Below are 25,589 nucleotides of genomic sequence, written 5' to 3' on the forward strand. Positions count from 1 at the left end.
TTTGAATTTTGGCCTCACCACTTCTGGCTGTTGGTTTTCTCTGGACTTTAGTCTCCTAATAAATGAAACAATGCCTGATAGTAGGACTGTTCTGAGATTTAAATAACATAATGAATGTAAAGACCTTAGCACGATGCCTGCAAGCTTTTTGCCTAACTCAGAACACGGTCTTAAGTTCTCAGAGTTCAAGATGTCAGATTCATCATCTGTTTGCCTGTCTGTCTGTTTATCACTGCTTCCATCCCCTACTCTGCGAGGGTAAAAGCCTCAGGTAAACCAGTAAGTGCTTAGAGAAGAAAAATAAAATTGAACCATACAAGCTTAAAAAGTCCCATAGCTTTCTCAGCACCCATCTGTGAGCAAAAACTTCCTTGTTGTGGCTGAGGAGACTACTGAATCTGAGGCTCCACCTTGGAAACCTCACGTAAAGTAAGTAGTGTTTATAAGCTGATCATGAGGAAGAGCTTCATGATCCATTTATAGAGTATTAATGTTAGCTCAGGTTACCAAGTCTTAACCTGCAGCATGCTTCCAAACATGCGACTGTCCCCTTAACATGTAAAAAAGGGGAGGGGAGTGCAAGAATGGGCTCAACATTTGAAAATCAGTAAATGTAATACACTGCATTAACAGAATGAAGGACAGAAAGTGCACGATCTTCCCAACTGATGCAGAAAAGGCATTTGATAATGCTTTTTATAATTTAATGGCTTTTCATGATAAAAGCACTCCACAAACTAGGTATAGAAGGAAACTACCTCAATAAAATAAAGGCAATACAAAAAGCCCATCACTAACACAATTCTCAGTGGTGAAAAACTGAAAGCTTTTTCTGTAAGATCAGGAACAAAGCAAGAATGCCTGTTCTTACCACTTCTATTTAACAGAGTATTGAAAGTCTGAGAGCAATTAGGCAAGAAAAGGAAATGAAAGCCATCCAAATTGAGAAGGAAGAAGTAATATTATCTTTGTTCATGGTGACATGATCTTGTATATAGAAATCCTAAAGATTCCACAAAAACATTGTTAGAACTAATAAAGAATTTAGAACTAATAAATAATTCAGCAAAGCTACAGGATATAAAATCAACACAGAAAAATCAGTTGCATTTGTATACATTAAAAATGAGCAATCCAAAAACAAAATCAAGAAAACAATTCCATTTACAATAATATAGAAAAGAATAAAATACTTAGGAATAAATCTAACCAAGCAGACAAAGAACTTGTACATTCAAAACTATAAAAAATTGCTAAAAGAAATTAAAGAGGCCGGGCACGGTGGCTCAAGCCAGCACTTTGGGAGGCCGAGACGGGCGGATCACGAAGTCAGGAGATCGAGACCATCCTGGCTAACACAGTGAAACCCCGTCTCTACTAAAAAATACAAAAAAACACTAGCCGGGCGAGGTGGTGGGCACCTGTAGTCCCAGCTACTCGGGAGGTTGAGGTAGGAGAATGGCGTAAACCCGGGAGGCGGAGCTTGCAGTGAGCTGAGATCTGGCCACTGCACTCCAGCCTGGGTGACAGAGAATGGAGACTCGGTCTCCAAAATATAAAAAAATAAAAATAAAAAAATAAAGAAATTAAAGACACAAATAAATGTAAAGACATTCTGTGTTCATAGATTGGAAGACCTAATATTTTTAAAATGTCAGTACTACCCCCAAATTATCTGCAGATTCAATGCAATCCCTATCAAAATCCCCATGGCTTTTTTTTTTTCAGAAATAGAAAAATTCATTCTAAAATTCTTATTCAGTATCAAAGGACCACAAAGAGCTAAAACAAATTTGAAAAAGAAGAACAAAATTGGAGGTTTCACATTTTCTGGTTTCAAAACATATTACAAAGCGACAGTGATCAAAGCAGTTTGGTACTAGTAAAAGGCAGACATATAGACCAATGGAATAGAATTGAAACCCTGAAAATAAACCTTTGAGTAAATGGTCAAATGACCTTCAGCAAGAGTATAAAGACCACTCAATGGGGAAAGAGCAGTCTTCAACAAAAGATCTTGGGAAAACTGGAAATCCACATGGAAAAAACATGAAGTTTGTCCCTTACTTTATATCATATACAAAAATTAACTCAAAATGAATCAGAGATCTAAACATAATACCTAAAACTATACAACTTCTAGAAGAAAAAGGAAATTTTTATGACATTGAATTTGGCAATAGTTTCTTGGATGTGACACCCAAAGTACAGGCAATGAAAGCAAAAATAAACAAATGGGGCTACACCAAACTTAAAAAACTTCTGTGCAAGTATCCCTCCCTTAGGAACAACAAATTGAACAATTATCTGTGCAAGAAAATACCATTATAAGAACCAAAAAATCAGGTGAGTGATCACAGTATCTAGTATTAACATAGTAACAAGGAAAGATGAATTGAGGAGGGTAGGAAGGGCAGTCTTGCATTGCCTGCACCACCCTTCCCCCAAGCCCAAGCAGCACAGCACAGAGAAAGAATCTATGTACTTGAAAGAGGAAGAGTGAAGTGAGTGTGGGACTTTGCATTGGAACTCAGTGCTGTGCTGACACAGTGTAACACAATACTGAGCAGAATTCTGCTGGCGCCCATGGAGGGAGCATTTAGATCAATCCTGGGCCAGAGGGGAATCCTCCCGTCTTCCCAGTGGGAAAAACCCGAGTCCTGACCAGCCTCATGACCAGCTGACTAAAATCGTCTACTTCTCTAAATAAATTGCAGTGGCAGTCAGGCTACAAAGACTGCAGTCCTTGGGTAAGCCCTGGTGCCATGCTGATCTCAGAGGCAGTGGGTTTGGCATGCAACCAAGTGAAACATCAGCTTCAACAGCTATGGGAGTGCTTCCTGACTCCTTCCTAAATCCAGGTAGTGCAGTGTGGAGAGAGACTCCTTCCACTTGGAAGAAGGAGAGAGAAGAGTACAGAGGACTTTGTCTTGCAATTCGGGTACCAGCTCAGCCACAGTAAAATAAAGCATGAGGCAGATTCCTGAAGTCCTCGATTCTAGGATTTTGCTCCTGAAAAGTGTTTCCAGACCCAGTTTGGACCAGATGGGAATCTGCTGCTCTGGTGGGATATACCCAGTCCTGGCAGGATCTACTACCTGTTGACTAAAGTTGTCTTGGGCCTTGAATAAACAACAATGGCAGCCAGCCAGTAGTGGCTGTGGGTTGTGGGCAAGCCCAGTTCCATGCTAGCCTGAGAGCCTGTAGCATTCAGATGTGACCCAGCAAGTGTGATCAGCAAGGTGCCAGCTGTGGTGGCCACAAGAATTCCCACATTACCCTCCCCCAACTTTAGGTAGCCCAGTGCAGAGAAAGATTCCTGCTTTGGGGAAAGTGAGGGAAGAGAGCAAGAGACCTCACCTAGGAACCAAGGGAATTCTCTCTTATCTTCCCTAAGTTTATCAAAGCTGTGTTCTAGAAATGTGCAAGAGTTGCAGTGTTATTGGACTTAGGGTTCCCCTAGTACTGAAACAGCTGCAGTGGCCTCAGGCTTAGATAACTACATTCAACCCCCTTTGAGTTTTTGGAAAGCCCTCTTAAAAAGGATGGCTACAAGCAAGCCCAGACTACGAAGACTGGAATAAATATCTAACTTTTTGATGCCCAGACATCCATGAGCAAGCATTAAGAACATCCAGGAAAACATGACCTCACCAAACAGACTAAATAAGGCACTGACCATTCCTGGAGTGATAGAGATATGTGCCCTCTCAGATAGAGAATTCAGAATAGTTGTCTTTAAGAAGCTCAAGGACCTTCAAGATAACATGGAGAAATTTAACAAAAAGATTGAAATAATTTTTAAAAATCAAGCAAAAATTCTAGAACTGAAGAATTCAACTGACAAACTGAAAAATGCATGAGTCTTTTGACAGCAAACTTGATCAAGTAGAATAAGGAATTAGTAAGCTCAAAGACAGACTATATGAAAATACACAGTCAGAGAAGAAAAATGAAAATAACAAAGAATGAGGTATGCCTACAAGATGTAAAAACTAGCCCCAAAGGCAAAAGCTAAGAGTTACCATAAAGACGATGTAGAGAAAGAGCTCAGGGTAAAACATTTATTCAAAAAATAATAACAAGTTTTCAAACTTAGAGAAAGATATCAACATCCAGGTATGAGAATGTCAAAGAACACCAAAACATTCAACTCCCCTAAGACTACTGCGAGATCTATAAAAATCACACTCTCAAAAATCAAGGACAAAGAGAGGATCCTAAAAGCAACAAGAGAAAAGAAACAAGTAACATATAAAGTAGCTCTGATACATCTGGCAGCAGACTTCTCAGTGGAAACCTTATAGGTCATGAAGGAATGGGATGATATATTCCAAGTGCTAAAGAAAACAAAGAAACAAACAAACAAAACTTCCAACTTACAGTATTATATCCAGCAAAGTTATCCTTTAAACATAAAGGAGAAATAAAGACTTTTCCAGGCAAGGAAAAGCCAAGGGATTCCATCATCCCCAGACCTATCTTACAAGAAATGCTAAAGGGAGTTCTTCATTCTAAAAGAGAAGAATGCTAATGAGCAACAAGAAATCTGAAGGTATCAAACTCACTAGTAAACATAAGCACACAGACAAATACAGAATACCCTAACACTGTAACTGTGGTGTTTAAATCACTCATATCTTTAGCCTGAAGACTAAAAGAAAACCTATCAAAAATAACTACAACAATTTGTTAAGAGATAGACAGTACAAAAAGATATAAGTAGAGACAACAAAAAATAAAAAAGCAGCGGGGGAGACAGGGTTAAAAGAGAGAGTTTTTCAGTTTTTGCTTCTTATTTTCTTTTCATTGTGATCAGAGTTAAGTTGTCATCGGCTTAAAATAACTGATTATAAGATGTTATTTGCAAGCCTCATGGTAACCACAGAGCAAAAACCTGTAACAGGTACAAAGAAAAATAAAAAGCAAAAAATTTTTAACATACTACCAGAGAAAATCACTTATACACTAAGAAAGACAGGAAGAAGACAGAAAGGAACAGAGGACTAACAAAACAACCAGAAAACAAATAAGAAAATGGCAGTAGTAAGTCCCTCCCTACGAATAATGATGTTGAATATAAATGGACTAAATTCTCCAATCAAAAGACTTAGATTGACTGGACGGATTAAAAAGATTAAAAAAGAAAAAAAGAAAAAAAACAAGAGCCAATTATATGCTACCTATAAGAAATTCACTTCACCTGTAAAGATGCACATAGACTGAAAATAAAGGAGTGGAAAAAGTTATTCTACACAATGGAAATGTAAAAAGAGCAGGACTAGCTGTATGCATATCAGATAAAATAGATTTCAAGACAAAAACTGTAAAAAGAGACAAGATCATTATACAATGATAAAGGGGTCAATTCAGCAAGAGGATAAAATATTTGTAAATACATATGCACCCAATACTGGGACACCCAGATATATAAAGCAAATATTATTAGAGCTAAATCCCAATACAAAAGTCTCCCATTAATAATAGTTGAGAATCTTAATACCCCCTTTCAGCATTGGATAGATCATTTAGAGAAAAAATCAACAAACTAATATTGGACTTAATCTACAAATAAAACAAATGAAACTAACAGAGATTTAAAGAACATTTCATCCAACAGCTGCAGAACACACATTTTTCTCTTCAGCACATGGAACATGCTCAAGGAGAGACCTATATCTCAGGCCACAAAACAAGTCTCAAAAAATTCAAAAAAGTTGAACTCATAAGAGGGATCTTCTCTAACCACAATAAAATAAAACTAGAAATCAATAACAAGAGAAACTCTGAAAACTACACAAATTCTAAAAATTAAACAATATGCTCCAGAACAGCAATTGGGTCAATGATGATATTAAAAAAATAAAAAACTGACTGGAACAAATGATAATGGAAACACAACATACCAAAACCTATGGGGTATAGCAGAAGCATTACCAGAAGGGAATTTTATAGCAATAAAGACCTACGTAAAAAATATAGAAAGATTTTAAATAAATGACATCACAATGCATCTTAAAGAAACACAAAATCAAGAGCACATCAAAACTTGAAATTAGTAGAGGAAAAATAATAAAGATCAGAGCAGAAATAAATGAAAGTGAGACTTAATAAAAAGTAGAAAAGATCAATGAAATGAAAAGTTTTTTGAAAAGATACACAAAATCGGCAAAACTTTAGCCAGATTAAGAAAAAGAGAAGACCCACATAAATAAACTCAGAGACAAAAAAGGAGACATAACAACTGATACCACAGAAATTCAAAGGATCATTAGAAACTATTATGAGCAACTATATGCCAATACATTTCTTCTAGAAAGCTAGAAGAAATGCATACATTTCTAGACATATATAACTTACCAAGATTGAAACATGAAGAAATATAAAATCTGAATAGACAAAAAACAAGTAATGAGATAGAAGCAGTAATAAAAAGTGTTTATCTTCAAAGAAAAGCCCAGGACCTGATGGCTACCCTGCTGAATTCAACCAAACATTTAAAGAAGAACTATTATTAATCCTACTCAAACTATTCCAAAAATCAGAGGAGGGAATATTTCCAAACTTATGATACAAGGGCAGTATTATGGTGATACCAAAACCAGACAAAGACATAACATCAAAAAAACCCTACAAGCCAGTATCTCTGATGCACACTGATGCAAAAATCATCAACAAAATACTAGCAAACTGTATTCAACAATACATTAACAACATCATTCTTCATGATCAAGTAGGATTCATCTCAGGGATGCAAGGATAGTTCAATATATGCAAATCAATACAGTAACACATCATACCAACAGAATGAAGGAAAAACGATGGAATCATTTCAATAGATGTGAAAAAAATTTGCAAATAACTCCTCTGAAAGGGGACTAATATCCAGAATATACTAGGACCTCAAATATCTCAACAGATATAAATAATCTCATTAAAAATAGGCAAAAAACATTGATAGACATTTCTCAAAAGAAGACATACGAATGGCCAACAGGTATATGCAAAAATGCTCAAATTCACTAATCATGAGGGATATGCAAATTAAACCACAATGAGATATCTTACTCCAGTTAAAACGGCTTTCATCAAAAAGACAAAAAATAACAGATGGTGGCAAGGATGCAGAGAAAGGGGAATGCTTGTATACTGTTAGTGAGAATGTAAATTTGTACAGCTGTTATGGAAAACAATATGAAGGTTTCTCAAAAAGTTAAAAATAGAACTACCCTATGATCCAGAAATCCCACTGCTGGGTATATATCCAAAAGAAAGGAAATCAGTATATCAAAGAGATATCTGAACTCCTGTTTTTATTGCAGCACTATTCACAACAGCTAAGATATTGGATCAACCTAAGTATCCATCAGTGGATAAATGGATAAAGAAAACATGCTACATATACACAATGGAATATTATCCAGCCATAAAAAAGAATGAAATTTTGCAGTTTGCAGCAACATGGATGGAACTGGAAGACATTATGTTAGTGAAGAAAGCCAGGCACAGAAAGACAACTAGTACATGTTTTCATTCATATGTGGGAGCTGAAACAATTGATCTGATAGAGATAGTGAGTAGAATGATGATTACCAGAGGCAGGACCCTGTCTTGAGCATTTGTTGTTATGCCCATGGCAGTTTTTCAACAGATGTTTATCAAGCTTCCAAATATTGCACTGGGGAATAAGCAATGAATACAGTAGACAAAGTCTGGCTCTCAGGGAGCTTTCCTTCTAATGATCAAGATAGTCAGCTGATTGGAAAATGCCAGGAGGTGATGAGTGCTCTGAAAGAAAATAGAACCAGCTGAGAGGAAAGAGGACAGAGGTGGGAAAGGGACATTCTAGATAGAAGGTCAGGGAATCCCTCTCCACCTCTCCCCAACCACCAGATCCCTATATCCATACATTCATGTCCACTTGGATATTCAACAGGCATCTCAACTTTGCATGTCTATTCAATTTCTACCTTCAAACCTGCCCTTTCTGCCATCTTTTCTTTCTCTGAAACTCTATTGGGAAAATGGCAACTCCATTTTCCCAATAGCTCAAGTCAAAAACCATGGAGACAACCTTCCTGCTTTCATAATTCTTGTTCAGTCAAGAAATATAACGGTTTGTCTCTAACCTTCTAAATACCCAGATTTCCCACACTCTTTTGTCCCCTTCCACTACCCACCAGTCCCATTCCTCATTCCTCAGTAACTCCCACCTGGATTTTTGCTGTTGGCCTCTACCTGGTCTCTGTGCTTCTGCCCTTGCTCCTTCCAAAATCTACTCTCAGCACAGCAGCCTTCAGCCTTAAGTCTGATTATATCAGTCCTGGGCTTGAACCCTTCAATGACGCTCATCTAATTCGGATTAAAAGTCTAAGGGCCCACTAGGGTGGGTACAATTCCCTCCTCCCTTCTGATTTTATTTTTTTCTTTTTCCTTGTTGTTCACTCTCCACCCTTGCCCCCTGGCTGTTGCTGAACATCTCAAACACATTCCTGCCTTAAGACCACTCACTGCCTGGAACATTCTCTCCTTGGGGATCACTCATTTCCTTTCACAAATGCACCTCATCCTCTCACTCCCACTGCAGTCCTGCCAGCTTATTCTTTATCTTTCTCTTCGGCACTTCTCTTACCTGCTATACTCTATGTTTATCTAGTTTACTTCATTTGTTTTTCTCTTTTTTCCTCTCATCACTCCCACAACTGGAGTATAAATTCTGTGGCAGTGTTCACCCAATCTATTATTGTCCCTATTTTACAAATAAGGAAACTAAAGTTTAGGGAGGTTGGAGAACTTGCCCAAGGGAGTAAGATAGGTAGAGACTGGTACCCACAGCTGTCTAAGTCATCTCCCATGGTCTTAACTGGAACAGCTCAATTGCCTTTACAATCACAAGCTTAAGTAGAGAACTCTCTTTAAGTGGAAACCAAAGCCCAGGAATGCTCAGATGGTCATGAGGCATTCAGAGGCCAGTAAGGAGTCAATCAAAGTGGAGCACACTGGAAAAGACTGAAAAATACACGGGAAGGAGCCCAATTGCATAGGGTCTTAGAGCCTGGAATATAAAAGAGAGTATGGATTTTATGTAATGTAGTATAATAGATTTCTGAGTAGAAAAGTGAGATAAAGAAGAGTTTTAAAGAAAAATTAATGTGGTAGTAAAAATGTCCATACATGGCCGGGCGCGGTGGCTCAAGCCTGTAATCCCAGCACTTTGGGAGGCCGAGATGGGCGGATCACGAGGTCAGGAGATCGAGACCATCCTGGCTAACACGGTGAAACCCCGTCTCTACTAAAAAATACAAAAAACTAGCTGGGCGAGGTGGCAGGCGCCTGTAGTCCCAGCTACTCGGGAGGCTGAGGCAGGAGAATGGCGTAAACCCGGGAGGCGGAGCTTGCAGTGAGCTGAGATCCGGCCACTGCACTCCAGCCTGGGTGACAGAGCGAGACTCCGTCTCAAAAAAAAAAAAAAAAAAAAAAAAAAAAAAATGTCCATACATTCTTTGACACTCTTTCTTTCAAAAGAAGGAGACTGATTTCCTCCCCTTAAATGTGGGCTGGATTTAGGGACATGCTTCTAACAAGTATGTTGAAAGCACTGATAGGTGATTTCCACGACCAGGTCATAAAGTACATGGCGGCTTCTATCTTGCTCTCAACCCCCTCTATGTTTTCTGCACATACATCTGTGTGTTTCCAAGCCCTGAATCTGGAATCCTCCTCACCCTACAATTCCCCATGCAGACTCCTCCGTATGTGGAGGCTCCATTCTTCTGTCACCTCCCTTGCTACCCTTGCCTGCCTAGGGCAGTCCTGCGCTCTGCTGTTTCTCCCAGCACTCGTCATTCCTTTTTACTTGTCTGTCTCCTGCTCTAATGCCACTGGTATAATACTTCCTCTGCTCTCTTGACTCTGTCTGCTGGCTTTGACTTCTCATTTCTGACAGATACCTGGCTCCACAGGCTCCTTATCCACCATGTGCTCCATCCCTCACTGCTGGGGATGTTTTCTCTTAGTCTTGGTTCATCAGTGCTGCCGATTCATCAGCAGCTTCCAGCTCCACCCAGGGCTTCCCAGACACTGGCTGGTCATGGTGTGGCTCCAGGAGGCAGGTCTCAGCCTTCTGGCCATTCCATACCTCTCCATTCCCCAATTCAGAAATAGTGCCTTTTGTGGGGGAAGGGAATAATGGATAGATTATCTCCATGGTGACAGTGGACAGTATCTTCTTCATTTTAGAGATTAGAAAATAATCCACTTTTTATGTCACAGAGCCTTGACTGGTGGCCACCTCTTCTGGCAGGTTTTCCCTTCATTTTAAAATAATTAAATATCCAATAGTTGTGCTAAGGACTGAATTGTGTTCCCCCTCTGAAAATTTGTATGTTGAAGCCTCCTTCCCCAGTATGACTGCATTTAGAGATAGACCCTGTAGGAGGTAATTAAGGTTGAATGAGATCATAAAGAAGGGGCCCTGATAGGATTAGGATTAGTGTCCTTATAAGAGGAGACACTACAGCCTCCCCATCCCCCAGTGCAGGCACACAGAAGAGGTCATGTGAGCACACAGGAAGATGGTGGCCACCAACTAGCCAGAAGGAAGGACCTCCCTGGAAACCGGCCATGCTGGCACCCTGATTTCAGATGTCCAGTCTTTACAACCATGAGAAAACAAATATTGGGTGTTTAAGCCCCCCCAGTCTATGGCATTTTGTTATGGCAGCCTGAAATGACAAGTTGTAATCCTCGGTAATAAACATTTTTGAGCATTTAGAAAAAGAAACAGCCATCTGAGATACATTTTCGTTCTGTTTTTATTAATTCATAACAGCTCTCATTGTATCACTGCTCTTAGATTAGAACCACATTTTTCCAATCTAAGAATCAATTTGCTTCCAAAGTCCTCTAGTTTCCAACAGTTACTTATTTCCCAACTTTGCCATAGGGAAAATAGCCTAACAATTATGTAACAATTAAAAAGTGTAACCACTTTTCCTCTTGTCTAATCCACTTTTCATGAAAAGCAATGCCTGAAGGGTGGTCATTTTCCCTACAATGAGCAGGTAATTCATGATGTTCATTGTACTGGGGAAGAAGAAGAGGCATGTATAGGGGGAGAAGCGTAGGTGTTCTCAATGGTAGGGTCACCAGCAGCCTCAGAAACCTCCCTCATTTCTTCCAAACATCTGATTCAAGCCTCACTACGTTAACACATACGTCTTCCCTAACAATTCCATCTTCCTTTGAGTTTCAGCATATTTAATTTCTATTCTAATTAACACTCCCTAACTTATGTACTGTTAGTCCATTTTGCATTGCTCTAAAGGAATATCTGAGACTGGGTAATTTATAAAGAAAAGAGGTTTATTTTGGCTCACTTTTCTGCAGACTGTAAAATAAGCATGGTGCCAGCATCTGCCTCTGGTGAGGCCTCAGGAAGCCTCATAAATTTCACTTATGTCAGAAGGGGAAGGGGAGGCAGGTGTGTCGCACGGTGAGAAAGGGAGCAAGAGAGAGGGGAGGAGATTCCAGCTCTTTTTTGTTTGTTTGCTTTCTGAGATAGAGTCTTGCTGTGTTGCCCAGGCTGGAGTGCAGTGGCCTGATCTTGGCTCACTGCAACCTCTGCCTCCCAGGTTCAAGCAATTCTCATGCCTCAGCCTCCCAAGTAGCTGGGATTACAGGCATTTGCCACCACACCTGGCTAATTTTTTTTTTGTATTTTTAGTAGACATGGGGTTTCTCCATGTTGGTCAGGCTTATCTTGAACTCCCAACCTCAGGTGATTCACCCGCCTCAGCCTTCCAAAGTGCTGGGATTACAGACGTGAGCCACTGCGCCTGGCCTGCCCAGGCTCTTTTTAACAACCAGCTCTCCAATGAGTGAACAGAGCAAGAACTCACTCATTACTAGAGGACAACACCAAGGCATTCATGAGTTGTGCCCTCAGCGCTCATGACCCAAACACTTCCCCCTAGGCCCCAACCTCTAACACTGAAGGTCACATTTCAGATCTGGAGGGGACAAACATCCAAAGAATATTATGTGGTTATAGAAACACATCCTGAAGCTATGTGTCCCATCTCCTCGGCAGGGATTAACCTAGAAAGTCACTCACCAAGTTGGGATAAAGTGAGTGGAGCAGCAGTGGCAACGCATGAAAAATAACACCCATAAAAAATCCCCATACTGCTCTGTGCTGAACTCACAGTAGGCAATTAACAAGCACCAGCGAAACAGCTGAATGGAAGAGAGGCACTTACTCCGTGGGCCTCTCCGGCCTGTCATGCTCAGGAGGTGGGTCTTGGGCTCCTCCTGCACAGGCTCCGGCTGGTTGCCAAGGTGGGACTCTTCGGACACCATTTCCTTGGGGACAGCAGTTGGTGGCTAGAGGAAGAAGGTCAGAGGTTCAGAGACTCCCAGGACTTCATTTGAGTCTGTTCCACTCTTGGGAAGATGGGTCACCAGTGAGGGGACCTGCCTTAGTACTATTCACATCTGGATAACCACAGTCCCCGTCACCTGATTCACTGTGGGTACCCCCCAGGGAAGAGGTGCCAACCCAGAGTTTCTCTAGAAATGCTTTCGTGAAATTATCAAGGCATCCCCAAATAGCGTGATTATTTTCACTTTTTCTAGGTAAAATGTGTAGAGCTCTGCAGGACTTTGGAGGAAAGAGAAAGCGGAAAATCACAGTTGGTTCTTAACTTCAAATAGTTTGCAAACAGCAGCTCAAGTGTCAATGGGTAATTCAGGGCAAATATTTAGTCCACCCTTTGGGCACCCCCAAGAACAGCCTCTGGTTCCTTCCCCAAACTCTCAGTGAAGGAAAACAAGGAAGCAGAATTGGCAATAACAGCTTTGAGGACAGATAGACTAAAGCTTGCCTCCGAACTCAGACTGACTGTGGGACTTCGGGCAAGTTATTTAACTTCCTTCTACACTGCTTTCTTATCTGTAAAAGAAAAATATAATAAAAAGAGCCCATTTGTTGAGATGCTACAATGTATGAGTCATTGTAGAAAGCACAGAGATGCTGACGTAAATAGATTGCCCGGGGTGGAACTTACAAAAAAAAAAAAAAAAGTCCCCATGTGATTCTGATTCTGGAGTGCAACTACATTTCTTGCAATGCTGCCAACCTCTGAAGTTCCAAGCCTGGCCCATAAATTGCTCAGCATTTGAGAGCTGTTACATTCCCTTCTCCATCCTTGCCCCTTTCTCCTCTTCAGTCTAAGCTCCATGGCAGCCTTGGCACTGGTCACCCACTGCTCGCTGTGCCTGTGACTCTGGAGCTAAGGGCTGGAACCCTTTTCATCCAGTGCCTCCATGGCCCCTGGCCCTGGGCTGCAGAGCTGCAGACTGACCCCACAGGAAGGGGTTAAAGCTTCAGGGCTGTGTCTGGCTGTGGGTCTTTTCAGTCCCCAGGAGTGGCCAGAGAGCTAGCCCACGTGGCCAGGCATTACCTCCCCGACCGCCTGGACCCTCCCTTGGGCGGCTTCATCCCAGCCTGCAGGAAAGGCTGAAAGTGACTCCTCTGCCCAGATTACCCCAATGAGTATGCTGAGCAAGGGGGTAGCCAGGAGGGAGGTCTCTTCTGTCTCCCTGTGACCTCCTCATCTCTCCTGGCCACCCCTCTCTGCAGCCCCTTCACGTGACTACTGGCTCAAAATGGCGCTTCTCTCCCCTCCCTCCCCTGCTGGCATCTCAATTGTTCCAAGCAGAGCTCCCATCCACAATAGCTGCTTCCCTGCCTCCCTTCTCAGAGGACAACTCCTTACCAAGGACTTACCTGGAAAAGATTTACCCTGCACGGACGCTCCCAGCCTAGGAGGGGAACTCCTGTGGAGAGGTGGGGGAGGATCTGCCAGCAGGCTCGGGAGAAAGGAGTTGGCTTCTGCCTCAAAGACGGAATTTGGGCTTGGAGTTGGAAAAAGAGGGAGTTTTCCAAGATTTGTAATCCTTTACTGCCATCTACTGCCCATCATAGTCTATGGCCTTCAATGAAGCACCAAAACAGGCTCCTTTCATCTTTTCTAGACTCCTCTCTCAGGAGATGGGAGAAAACTTAGAGTAAAAATGCCCCAAGTGTGGACCCCCGCCTTACTGTGAGGCTCATCTGTAAGTCTCTGAATCAGGCTCCTGCACCCTGGACTATCCCATCTGCATCCTGGACCATCCCATCTGCATCCTCACCTCACAGCCCCCAGAGCAGGCCAAAGGTTGGTACCAAAAGAAGAAAGGCTGCCCTTGTGGATGCTGTATGGCCCTGGGGATGCAGGCAGGTTGTTGATCCGTGACAACACACACAGACACAGTTTCTTGTCACTTCCTACCTGTTTCTTTCTTGGCTGTCTTCGAACCTTTGAGTTCCTCTTCTGTCTTCCCATGTCTGCATCCTCATCATTTTCAATGAACTCCTTTGTTAAAATGCAAGAGGGAGAGAATCTTAAGACAGGGAGAGAGGTATGACTTTCAGGTATTAAAATTAAAACCCCCATCTTGACCCAGGGCTTCTATGCAGTAATGCTCAGTGGGAGTGGGGGAACAGTTAACAATCTGTGCGGCTATTATGATCCACTCTTCTCAACACAGACATGTTTTCGAAAAGTCATATCCATATTGGAACATCATACATAAGATGATGTTGGATCTTCCATGGTTCCAGGTCCTCACTCATGCATACAACATTTACTGAGCATTTACTGTGTTCCAGGCTCTTGCAACACAGAATTGAAAACCACATGCTGTCTGCTCTTAAAAGTCACAGTCTAAGAAAGGCGACTAACAAGTGAATCTGCTAGGACAGACAGAGAACCACAGCCCAGGAGAGACATCAGAATCATATTAGGTATTTCACAGGTTAAGTATCTCTGCTTCCCGGCCTTACTGGCACAGGAAAAGGATAATAAGGATACAATGTTATATCATCACAAATGCTTCAGATTAAAGGAAATTTTGGCAGATTTTTTTTTGAAAAGGAAAAAAATCCTTTCACAGTGAAAACTTCATTTCCTCTTTCCACCTTACACTTTCTAATGTTTTAGTCATAAATTGTTAGAACTCAAAGCTCTAAAATCTACTACAAGCTATAAAGTTTTTTAGTTCCAGAGTTTTATAAACTGGGGCACAAGTGTGCCTGGGTGAATAAGAAGTTGCAAGATAAACACAGAACCTCTCTGGAGTACACCAAACTTACTAGAAATTTTTTCCTAAAACTAGGATTTTTTGTTTTGTTTTTACACTGAAACAAATTTGGAACACAAAGATGAATTTTAAAGATACATGATTTCAAAGAAATATCATGCAGGTTTCTGGGCCAGACCTCAATTACTCCTGAGTCCCCTTGGCCACTGGGGTTAGACATGAACCGCAATAACAGAGGAGGGAAGTGAGGTCAAACGAGAGAATAGCCTTGGTTTGGGCCTTTCCTTTGTGTGTGTGACCTGATCTCTGACTTGTCCTCTGAGCTGCATCCTCACTCTGGACTCCTTCTTTGGGCCTGCCAAATAGGAAGTGTTCTTAGTTCAGAGGATTCGCCAACTTAGATTACAAGAAGATAATTATATTGTGGTGTGCAAGCATGGCTTTTAATTCAATTCTAAGTTTTTACTGACTTAGAATGGACTTGTGAGAAACCTACGTAATCTTTTGCTTTTCCATGATGTTTTCATCCTCTATTCTAACTATCCAGTAGGACTTCAAATAAGATAGAATGTAAATTCCATGAGGGCACAAGGTTTGTTTACTGCTGTATTCCCAGGGACTACAGGCACAAAACATATTTGGTTGTATGAATGAATAAGCAAATATAAATTTATGTGGGTTTGTCGGTACTTGATCTTGCTTAAAGTTATTTATTTATTTATTTTTGAGATGGAGTCTCACTCTGTCGCCCAGGCTGGAATGCAGTAACATGGTCTCGGCTTACTGCAACCTCCGCCTCTCGGGTCAAAGTGATTCTCCTGCCTCAGCCTCCGGAGTAGCTGGGATTACAGGCATGCCCCACCACACCTGGCTAATTTTGTATTTTTAGTAGAGATGGGGTTTCTCCATGTTGATCAGGCTGGTCTCGAACTCCCAACCTCAGGTGATCCACTTGCCTCAGCCTCCCAAAGTGCTGGGATTACAGGCGTGAACCACCGTGCCCAACTATCTTGCTTAAAGTTAATCTGCATGGTTTTATAATGAGTTTCCTCAGGCTTTTTGGAGCACTGCATTGGACAGCACATATCATCTCCATTTTTGTCTTTGTTGTCTCAAGCCAGTGAGCCCTTGAAATGAGAGAGAAGTAAGGATTGAGAGGAATACTCTTTTGTTGGATGGTCTGCAGTCTCCAAATTAGACAGCCTCCTTTCTCTGGTGTGGGCAGTGCTTTAATGAGTTTTTACGTACAATGAGTCAGAAATTGCAGGACTCCACGGACAGAGGCTTGTATTAGCGGGTGTCTACAATTGTTACCTTCACTCTGAATGTCTTTAGAAATTGGCGTGCTTCAGGCAGAGCTAGGCCCAATAATAGGTAGTAACTTAGAGCTGTTATGTGTCAGAGTTCATAGAACAGTGACAAAACAGCTTCAGAGCATTCAGGTAGAAGTAAGATCTCGGAATGTCAGCAGGACTCTATTTCCTTCACCATCCACCTCCCCTTTGCCACCACATATCTGATAGAGCACCCTCAGGGTGCATTTAGTAGGTGTGTGTTAAACTAAATGTGGCTTGAGGATACCTCTACTTTGAGTTCTTACATAACAAACTGCAATCTTAGTAAACTAACTGAAAGCCTGACTTAGGAGTGTACTTCTGTAGCAGATAGCTGAGTCTCAGCCAATCACAGCAGCTGAGCTTCAGTCAATCACAGGTGGCCTACTGATCAGACCGTGTTTAATTAAGGCAACGCTGAGGTGTAGTTAATCCAGCTGTGTCTGTACTCCACTTCCATCTTCAGTCCACAGATGCTGTCTGCCCACAGAACAGAGCTCTCTGAGTCTCTTCAGGTTCTGAGGGCTGCCCCATTCACAAATTGTTCTTTGTACAATTAGACTCTGCTGAATTTAATTCATGTAAAGCTTTTCTTTTAACATGTGCAATAGATGCTGGTTGGCCTAACTTCCTCATTCACAAGCAAGTGTAACATAAGCGTGCACACACAAACATATCCCTAGAGGACATCGAAGCGGCCACTTACCTCTGTAATTATTTTTACTTTTTCTTCCCTGGGATTCATGTTGGCTGGGATGGGTCCCTGACAAAGAATAATGAAGAAGTCAGGCATTTTGAAATCAATGAAATACTGCTTCTCTTACTATGGATATAATATATATGAGGCTGGCCGTGATGGTAAGTGAGGTGTTTGAGCTGAGTAGCCTTTCCACTCACAGGAACCCTGGCAGACCGCAGGACTGGTGGAGATAAGTGCCAGAGGAAAAGAAGGATGCCAGGTCTCCCTGTCCCCAGGAGCCTGCCTTTACTGTGTCCATAGAGTTGGATGGCACTGGTTGGAATCCAGCTCCAGAAGGACTATTTTACAGCTCCTCTCCGCTACTGCCCCTCCGCCCTCTCTGCCCTTGACCTTGGCCCTTATTTCACTAAGTAAAAAGACAAGACCAGAGCGGGCTTCTGCATCCCCTTCCCCTCCTACCACATTGAGCCACCGCCACCTCCTCTGCTTCCAGTTGCTACTGTGAACCCCCATGTCCCCATGGGGCCCCTCCTTCAATAGTGCACTGGGCCCCATCATTCCTCCCCCTCCAGGCCCTTGATCCTAACAATTCTTCACTTTCACCTGGATTTTCTTCCTGCTCAATTGGCTCATTCTTACCAGTGGAAAAAATGCTGTAATTTTTCCCTTCCTTTAGAAAAGCCCCCCACCAGTTTTTTTGTTTTGTTTTCTTTTTCTTTTTCTTTTTTTTTTTTTTTTTGAGACAGAGTCTCACTCTGTTGCCTAGGCTGGAGTGCAGTGGCATGATCTTGGTTCACTGCAACCTCCGCCTCCCAGGTTCAAGCGATTCTCTTGCCTCAGTCTCCTGAGTAGCTGGGATTACAGTTGCGTGCCACCACGCCTGGCTAGTTTTTGTATTTTTAGTAGAGTCAGTTTTACCATGTTGGTCAGGGGGGTCTCGAACTCCTGACCTCGTGATCAGCCTGCCTTGCCCTCACAAAGTGCTGGGATTACAGGCGTGAGCCACCGCTCCTGGCCAAAAAAAGCCCTCTCTTAACTTTACTTCTCTTTCTAGCTGTTGCTCAAGTTTTCAACAATTACAGAAAACTCCCTCAAAACAGTCCCTCTCTTTCCAGTTTGTTTTTATTTTTGGGGTCTAGCATGCTCTTCAACTCCTCTTGCCAATGATTCATCTCCAGTGACCCCTGCCTTGTCATGTCTGGTGATCAATTCTCAGTCCTCATCTTACTTGACTTGGTCAGAGACATTTAAAACGTTTTCTACGTTTTTAATTTTTGTGGGTACATAGTAGGTGTATATATTTATGGGGTACATGAGATATTTGGGTACAGGCATGCGAAGCTTAATCACATCACGGATAATTGGGTATCTCTCCCCTCAAGCATTTATCCTTTGTGTTACAAACAATCCATTTATACTCTTTTAGTTATTTTTAAATGTACAATTAAATTATTATTGACTATAGTCCTTTCGTTGTGTTATCAAATACTAGGTCTTATTGTTTCTATTTTTTTTTTTTTATCCATTAGAGAACCTCCCCCAACCCCTGACTACATTTCCCAGCCTCTGGTAGATAGAGAAGAGAACCATCCTTCTCTTCTCTATCTCCATGAGTTCAATTATTTTGATTTTTGGATCCCACACATAAGTGAGAACATGCCATGTTTGTCATTTGCATCTTCTCTCTTACTGGTGGGTGAAATCAGCCAGGCACGGAAAGGTCAGAAACATTTAGTGATGAAAGTCACCCATCCCTTTCTTTGGAGATACTTTCTTCAGTTGGCTCCTGGGACAAGTTCTTTCTTGGTTTTCCTCTTACCCACTGACTGCTCCTTCTCAAACTCCTTTGCTGGTTTCTCCCCATCTCTCAGACCACCAAAGGTTGGAGTGCTCTGGGGCTTAGCTCTGCCTGTTTTCATTCCTCTTGCTGTCTCATCATGTCTCTTGGCTTTAAACACCATCTGCATGCTGATACTTCCCAAATTTACATCCTGGGTCCAGACATCTCCCCAGAATTCCAGACTCAAGTATCTGCTTGATGGACACCTTCACTTGGCTTGACATACCTCAGATAAAGTTCTTTGCTTTTATTCCTGAGCCTGCTTTGTACTGCAGTTTTCCTGTTGTAATACACAAAAATCCATTTTGCCCAGGCCAGAAACCTTGCAGTCATTCTTAACTCCTTTCTCAGTCTCACATGACACACCACACTCAATCCATCAGAAATCCTGCCAGTTGTGGCTTCAAATTATATTCAGGATCTAATCACTTCTAAACATTTCCACTATTATCACCATGGTCAAACACCATCTTCTCTCTTGAAATCTACTGCAAGTACCTCCTAATTTCTCAGCTTCCCACATTGCTGGGCTACCATATTCTCTGCATTGAAGCCAGTGCAAATTGATAAAAATTTGAGTGACATCATGACGTTGCTTCACTCAAAATCCTCCAGTGATTTCCCTTTGTCAACAGAGTAAAACCGAAAGTTTTTTCCAAGGCCTACAAGCCCTGTGTGATTTGCACTTGAATCCTCTTGCCTCAGGACCTTTGCACCTGCGGTTCCTGCTACCTAGTTCTCCTTTTCCCCAAGATATCTGCATGGCTCTTGCTCTTTCACTTTCTTCTGGTCTCTGCTGAAATTTTATTATCAGAGAGCTCTTCCCTGACCATTCACAACACAATGATCTCCTCCCAACACCCTCCTGGAATTCCTTAACTACCTTACAATGATTTTTTCATAATACTTATCACCACTCAACATACATACTTGTTAATGTCAGCCTATATCCATTAAAATATAGCTACAAGAGGGCAGAAACATTATTTTGTTTATTGTTTACCTCCATAGACTAGGATTATGGGACATCATGGACATTCAATATATACTTGTCAAATGAATGACTAAGTCACTGGCCTGTGGTTCCATAGCCACATTCTAGGACTATTTAAAACTCCACTGTTTTTTCTAGTCTTCTGTGAGGATTAAGTGAGAAGCCATGTGGAGAAACAACAGGCATATGGCTGACAAATCATAAGCCCTTTCTAATATCCATGGAACCCAGATCTTAACTGGGACTTGGTCAGGTCATTTAAGCAGCTCATCTGAGCTCAAGGTTTCACTGACCCTACAGGGGAATTACCATGTTAAAGGGAAATAAAACATCTGAAATTCTATTGTCTTCTCTACAAACTTCACCACAGCGTACAAAAAATAAAGGAAGGAAAATGTAAAAGCAGCTAAGAAAATAGAGAGGCAAGAAGGTAACCTAGAGTGAATGAGGGGGCGGATAATAAGGATGAAATGTAAAAGTAGATGAGAGTTCTCTAATAAACAACTCCGGTCATTGCAAACTGAAAAAAACCAAAACAAACAAACAAACAAAAACCTGTGAAATATTTTAGTAACTAAAAAAAGTTCTCTATAAGTTAAAAAATGCTTTATATAAAATAAAAAATAGAAGTAGAAAATGAAAAATGTAATGGGATTTTCTTTTCTCCTCATTCTTTCCTGATCATTTCCTTTAAATGAGTTTCTAAGGAAATCAAATGACAACGAAATTTACTTTTTATATGAACACTGTTGCTAAGAAAAGATAAATCAATACTGCCTGGTTTTAATATGCAGCTTGCCATCATCTTATGCATTGGTACTTGTTAATATATGCCTACTGGCAACATCAAAATAGCTATGATTTATTGCACACTTATTTTGTGCTAACTCTAGACATATGTTCTCTTTAGTCCTCACAATAACATGTCTAGCTTAGCAGTATGTGCCCCAATTTGTGTATGAGTAAACTGAGGCTCTGACAGTTTGCATGATTTGCCCAAGGTTATAATTATTAAATGTCACATCCAGAACTTGACCCCAAGACTCTGATTCCCAAGTCCTCCCTCACTCCACTCTACCCCTCCGTCTCACCATTTATTCTTGCTTTTGCAATGGCATCAATAATTATTCTATGCTTTCCAGAATAGCCCACTATTTTGGAAATATTTACAGTTGAAACCTGTGAAGCACTGGTGAGAAAAGGCTTAGGCTACATTAAGTCAATTATTTATTTTACTCAGTGCAGAAAACCAAACATTTTTTTCAAGGAAAGTGCTGACACCTTCATCTGAATAAATGGTCTATTCTTAAGAGTCATCAATGGATCAGAGCCATACCTGGAGGTTGAGATACAATGCATCTCAACTCCACATTGGTTGCTTAAAAAATCATGCAATATATATGCCCTACTCCAGGATGGCAAAAACATGGGTTTATAGGAAGAGTGGCCCACGTATTTCTTTGCCAGGGAATATGTGGACCTGAGTTCCAACTTTATTTTATTATTAGCTGTGTGATCTTGGAACAGCTAATATTTATTTATTAGCTTTATTTATTAGCTGTGTGATCTTGGAACAATGCCCTCCCTTCTCTGAGATACATTTTTTTTTTTTTTTTCTGCAACATTGCAATCATACTTCCTAGCTTGAAGGATGATTAATTTATAAGGGCTAAATTATGAAATGTGTGTAGCAAAATGCCTAGCACAGACTGGGCTCTCAATATTGGTAGGTTTTGTTAATAAGAAAAAGTGATTGTGAGGAGGGAAAGTGGAAAAAAGGAATGAGGAGGGAAAAGAGCTTGGGGGATAGAAGAGGAGTCATGAAAGAGACCTTAGGTGATTTTCAAGCCCACCCACCTTTGGCTCCAATCTTCAGGCCCCAGCTACCATAACTCATGTTCCATCTCTCCTTGCCTTCAGCCAGGCCCAGGGCAGTTGCCTTGCTCTTTCCATGTATGGTGCTTCTGCAACCTCCTGTACTTCTACCCAGGAGTATTTTCTTCTTCTTCTTCCTCACACCCTGAGAACATTTTTCTGTTCCATCCTGGAGCTTGGACACCTGGGGAGGTGCCACATACATTCTTTTGGAATACATTGTCTTATTCTATAAGTTATTCCAGCTGCTTCCCTTAGCATAAGGTTAGTGACAAATCGCTTTATAGAATCATTGAATCAGCTCAATATAATATACATTGGCTTTGAAGAGTACATATGGGGACCGTATTTGAGCTGTGTTATGTGATATATGGCCAGTACATTTACACAATGTGGTAAGTGCTGGAAGCCCCTCCCTGGATGTCATCCCGCTGTGCTTTCAGTGTTTTTATAAATCTCTTATGGCACTTAGCTCATTGTATTCTTATCATGTGTTTATAGGTCTATTTTCCCAGCAAACTCTGAGCTTCTGACCTGGTCTAATTTATGTTTGCACCCTCTAAACTTAAGTTCATTGCCTGGTGCATTGTTGATGCTCCATAAATGTTTGAATGAATGACTCTATAAGTGAGCGCTAGGAGATATGAGAGAGAGAGCGAGAGAGAGAGAGAGAGAGAGAGATTTCATGCTGGTACTGAATTTATTTGCAGAAAAGGTTATATGAAAATGCAATAGCAAACATATATCTTATTCGACTTTATTAGCTTTTCATAGCACCTCTTTGCAATGACGGGAAACAAACAGTCAGCTTAAGTTGTAGCCAGTAGATTTTCTTGAAGTCTTTGGAAAGCACAGCAACTCTCAGCACTGTGGTTAGTAGCCCTTTCTCTGTCTAATACCAAGAAAAGTGTATTTCGCAGTAACTAGTGCTTCTCCCCTTAAGCCAGTTTGAACTAAAAGGCCTGTAAGTGCAACATGCAGCTAATGTTTCACAGAGCTTTGGTCAGAGAGCATTTTCACTTAGGGCTTGTGATGAACTGGACTTACATTTCCTGCAAACCAGATACCAGATAGCAGCTCAGATCAAAGCTGCCAAGTAATGGTCTATGTTCCCATTTCAGAAAGTAAAAACATAAATAATGATGAAAGCCCCTAAATTTACAATTCATTAAATCCAGTCTCATGGTATCCCGGAGAGGCTGAATTTCAAGCTGGGTAACTGAAAACAGGAAATCATTGTTGCAGCCCAAAGTCCGGTTAGGGACTGATTTACCTTAAGAAACTTTACAAAAGGCACTTTGCAGATTCTGCTTTCTAGGATGGAAGTGGAGAGAGATGGTGCTGTAGAATCTTTTGAAAGGGTCCGGAGGGAAAGGCTGAGTGTTGGAGATGCCCCTGGGCTCCTCCCTGGGAAGCTGCAGCCATGTCTTGGAGCAAAAACACCAGCTTAGCAACCCGTTCCTAAGGAAGGTCACTCGGTGGCTTTTTTTTCCTTTTAAAGTGACAGGTTACTTCCAGTAGTGGAGTACAAGCATGCTGGGTAAGCAGAGACGCATAGCCTGCAGGAGAAGGACTGAGAGAAATCAACATGGACAGCACTGGAAATTAGATCAAGCCTTAAGAGCCGCCCCTCCCTCATGTCATCTGGTTGTCTTGCATTTCCAATGAAGAACAGGCTCAGAGGTGGGGCGATTTAGAATCTTAAAAGGTCATCATTACATGGTGACGCTGTCTAACGTGGCAGCAGCAAAAGCTCTGTGGAGGTGCTGCAGGGTACCAGCAAATGTTGCGCTCAAGTGTTTTCCAGTTAAAAGTGGAAGGTTGAATGCACAAGTTTAATCTTTGCCTATTCTCTGAATCCCACTGCCAATTCCTGAAAACGGATATAAATGTTATGGCTCAAAAAAGTTGAAAAGAAAGAAAAAAAAGAGAGGAAAGAGGCAAAGTAGCTGGAAGAGTAATAGAATGAATGCAGCCAAGGAAACCACACTCCAAATAGACTAGTGTGTATGTGCACATGTGTTTGTGTGTATCTGTATCTGTGTGTATTTTGTGTGTATGTTTGTGTGTGTGTGTATTGACTGTGTTTCCTCATTTTCTGTATTCTTGATGCGCTGGCATTTGGAGCCTTGATCCTGGAGAAACTGATTCTCCTAGGTTAGCTAATTTCTAGAGATAGCAAATGATTCCCCTGAAATATGCAAAGTCTCCTTTGATATACAAGCCAACCAATCCAGAGCCCACACAACCAACCATCTCCATTATCAAACTCTCACACACTAAGCCAATATTCCTCCTGTCCCAAGTCACCCCAGGTCCAGATACCAGACCACTATAGCCCAGAGAACACCACGATTATTCAAGCTATCTAGTCCTAAATTTACTCAGCACCCTACCCTGTGTCACCTATTCCTTCCTGGGAAAACCCTAGTAAAGGCTCTGCTCTGTACTCTGCTGTCTCCCTTCTGCCTTCTGACCAACACTGGTTCTTCCCTATGTGGTCCTGTGTGGCATTCCATGTTCTATGATTTGTATGTGTCTCCCCAAAAGCATGTATTGGAAACTTAATCCCTAACACAATATTGTTGGGAGGCGGGACCTAATGAGAGGCGATTAGGCTGTAGGGCTCTGCCCTCATGAATGTATTAATGCCATTATTGCAAGAGTGGATTCCTTATAAAAGAAATGAATTTGACCTCTTTTTCTCTCTTTCTCTTTCTTGCTCTCATGTTCTCTTGCCTTGCACCATAGGATGGTGCAGCAAGAAGACCCTTGCAGGATGCCAGCCTCTTGATCTTGGACTTCCCAGCCATCAGAACTGTGAAAAATAAATTTCTGTTCATTATAAATTGCCCAGTCTATGTATTCTGTTACAACAGCAGAAAACTAACCAAGACACCATGCTGCTTGTTTCTAGGGATCTGTTAAGTATAAACTTCTTCTTTTGTGCCACTTATGTTTGTGTCTGTGTATCTTACCATACCGAATTAAAATAAATCCAGAGTACATTTTTTGACACAGCCTGTATGCATGCGTATGTGTCAGTGTATTTGTGTTTGTGTCTCTGTTTGTGTATGTATGTTTATGTGTCTGTGTGCGTGTATGATGGGGTGTGCAGGTGGGCATGAATACGAGGAAATGAGCTGATTTACTCTGCAGAACTTCAACAGCTCAGGATTTGGGGCAGCAGTGTCATAGCTGAATCGTGTTCTCTCTCACCCCCAAAGATGCTGAGGTCCTAACCTCAGTATTTCAGAATGGGACCTTATTTGAAGACAGGGTATTTACAGAGGTAATCCCATTAAAATGAAGTCATTAGAGTGAGATCTAATCCAAGATGATTGTGTCCTTACAAAAGGGGAAATTTGGATTCAGAGATAGACACAATAGAAGAAAGGCAACGCGAAGACATGGGGAGAGCACCATCTCCAAGCCAGGGAACACTCAAGGCTATCAGCAGCCAAGAGAGAGGCCTGGAACAGACTGTCTCTTGAAGCTTCACAAAGAATCAACCCTGCAACACCCTGATTTCAAATTTCTAGCCTCCTGAATTGTGAGAAAATTTCTGCTGTTTAAGCCACTCAGTGTGTGGTACTTTGTTACAACAGCCCCAGGAAACTAACACAACCGTAGACTAAGGAAGGTGGGGAGAGCTATGGGGCTGAAAATGCAGGAAGATTTGAAAGTCTGTATATTAAGGGA

General features: G+C 41.5%; 1 protein-coding gene across 4 annotated transcripts in view; it reads right to left on the bottom strand.

The window, feature by feature from the left end:
• Window positions 1–23,353, bottom strand: part of CC2D2A (coiled-coil and C2 domain containing 2A) — a 142,956-nt gene extending 119,603 nt beyond the window's left edge. The window contains exons 1-5 of one of the 4 annotated variants that reach the window (XM_026455630.1): window positions 23,161–23,353; window positions 19,949–19,982; window positions 17,185–17,241; window positions 14,334–14,417; window positions 12,261–12,384 (exon numbers count right to left, since the gene is read on the bottom strand). In XM_026455630.1, coding sequence (XP_026311415.1) covers window positions 12,261–12,384; window positions 14,334–14,417; window positions 17,185–17,223 — 247 coding nt within the window. In that variant the 5' untranslated portion in view covers window positions 17,224–17,241; window positions 19,949–19,982; window positions 23,161–23,353. Of the gene's footprint in view, window positions 1–11,793; window positions 11,874–12,260; window positions 12,385–13,789; window positions 13,889–14,333; window positions 14,418–17,184; window positions 17,242–19,948; window positions 19,983–23,160 lie in introns of those variants that run through there. The other 3 variants (XM_026455631.1, XM_023206930.1, XM_026455632.1) reach the window with 3 other exon arrangements.
• Between the last annotated feature and the right edge of the window lie 2,236 nt (window positions 23,354–25,589).

Source organism: Piliocolobus tephrosceles, chromosome 3, assembly GCF_002776525.5.
Source record: "Piliocolobus tephrosceles isolate RC106 chromosome 3, ASM277652v3, whole genome shotgun sequence".
Taxonomy (NCBI): Eukaryota; Metazoa; Chordata; class Mammalia; order Primates; family Cercopithecidae; genus Piliocolobus; species Piliocolobus tephrosceles.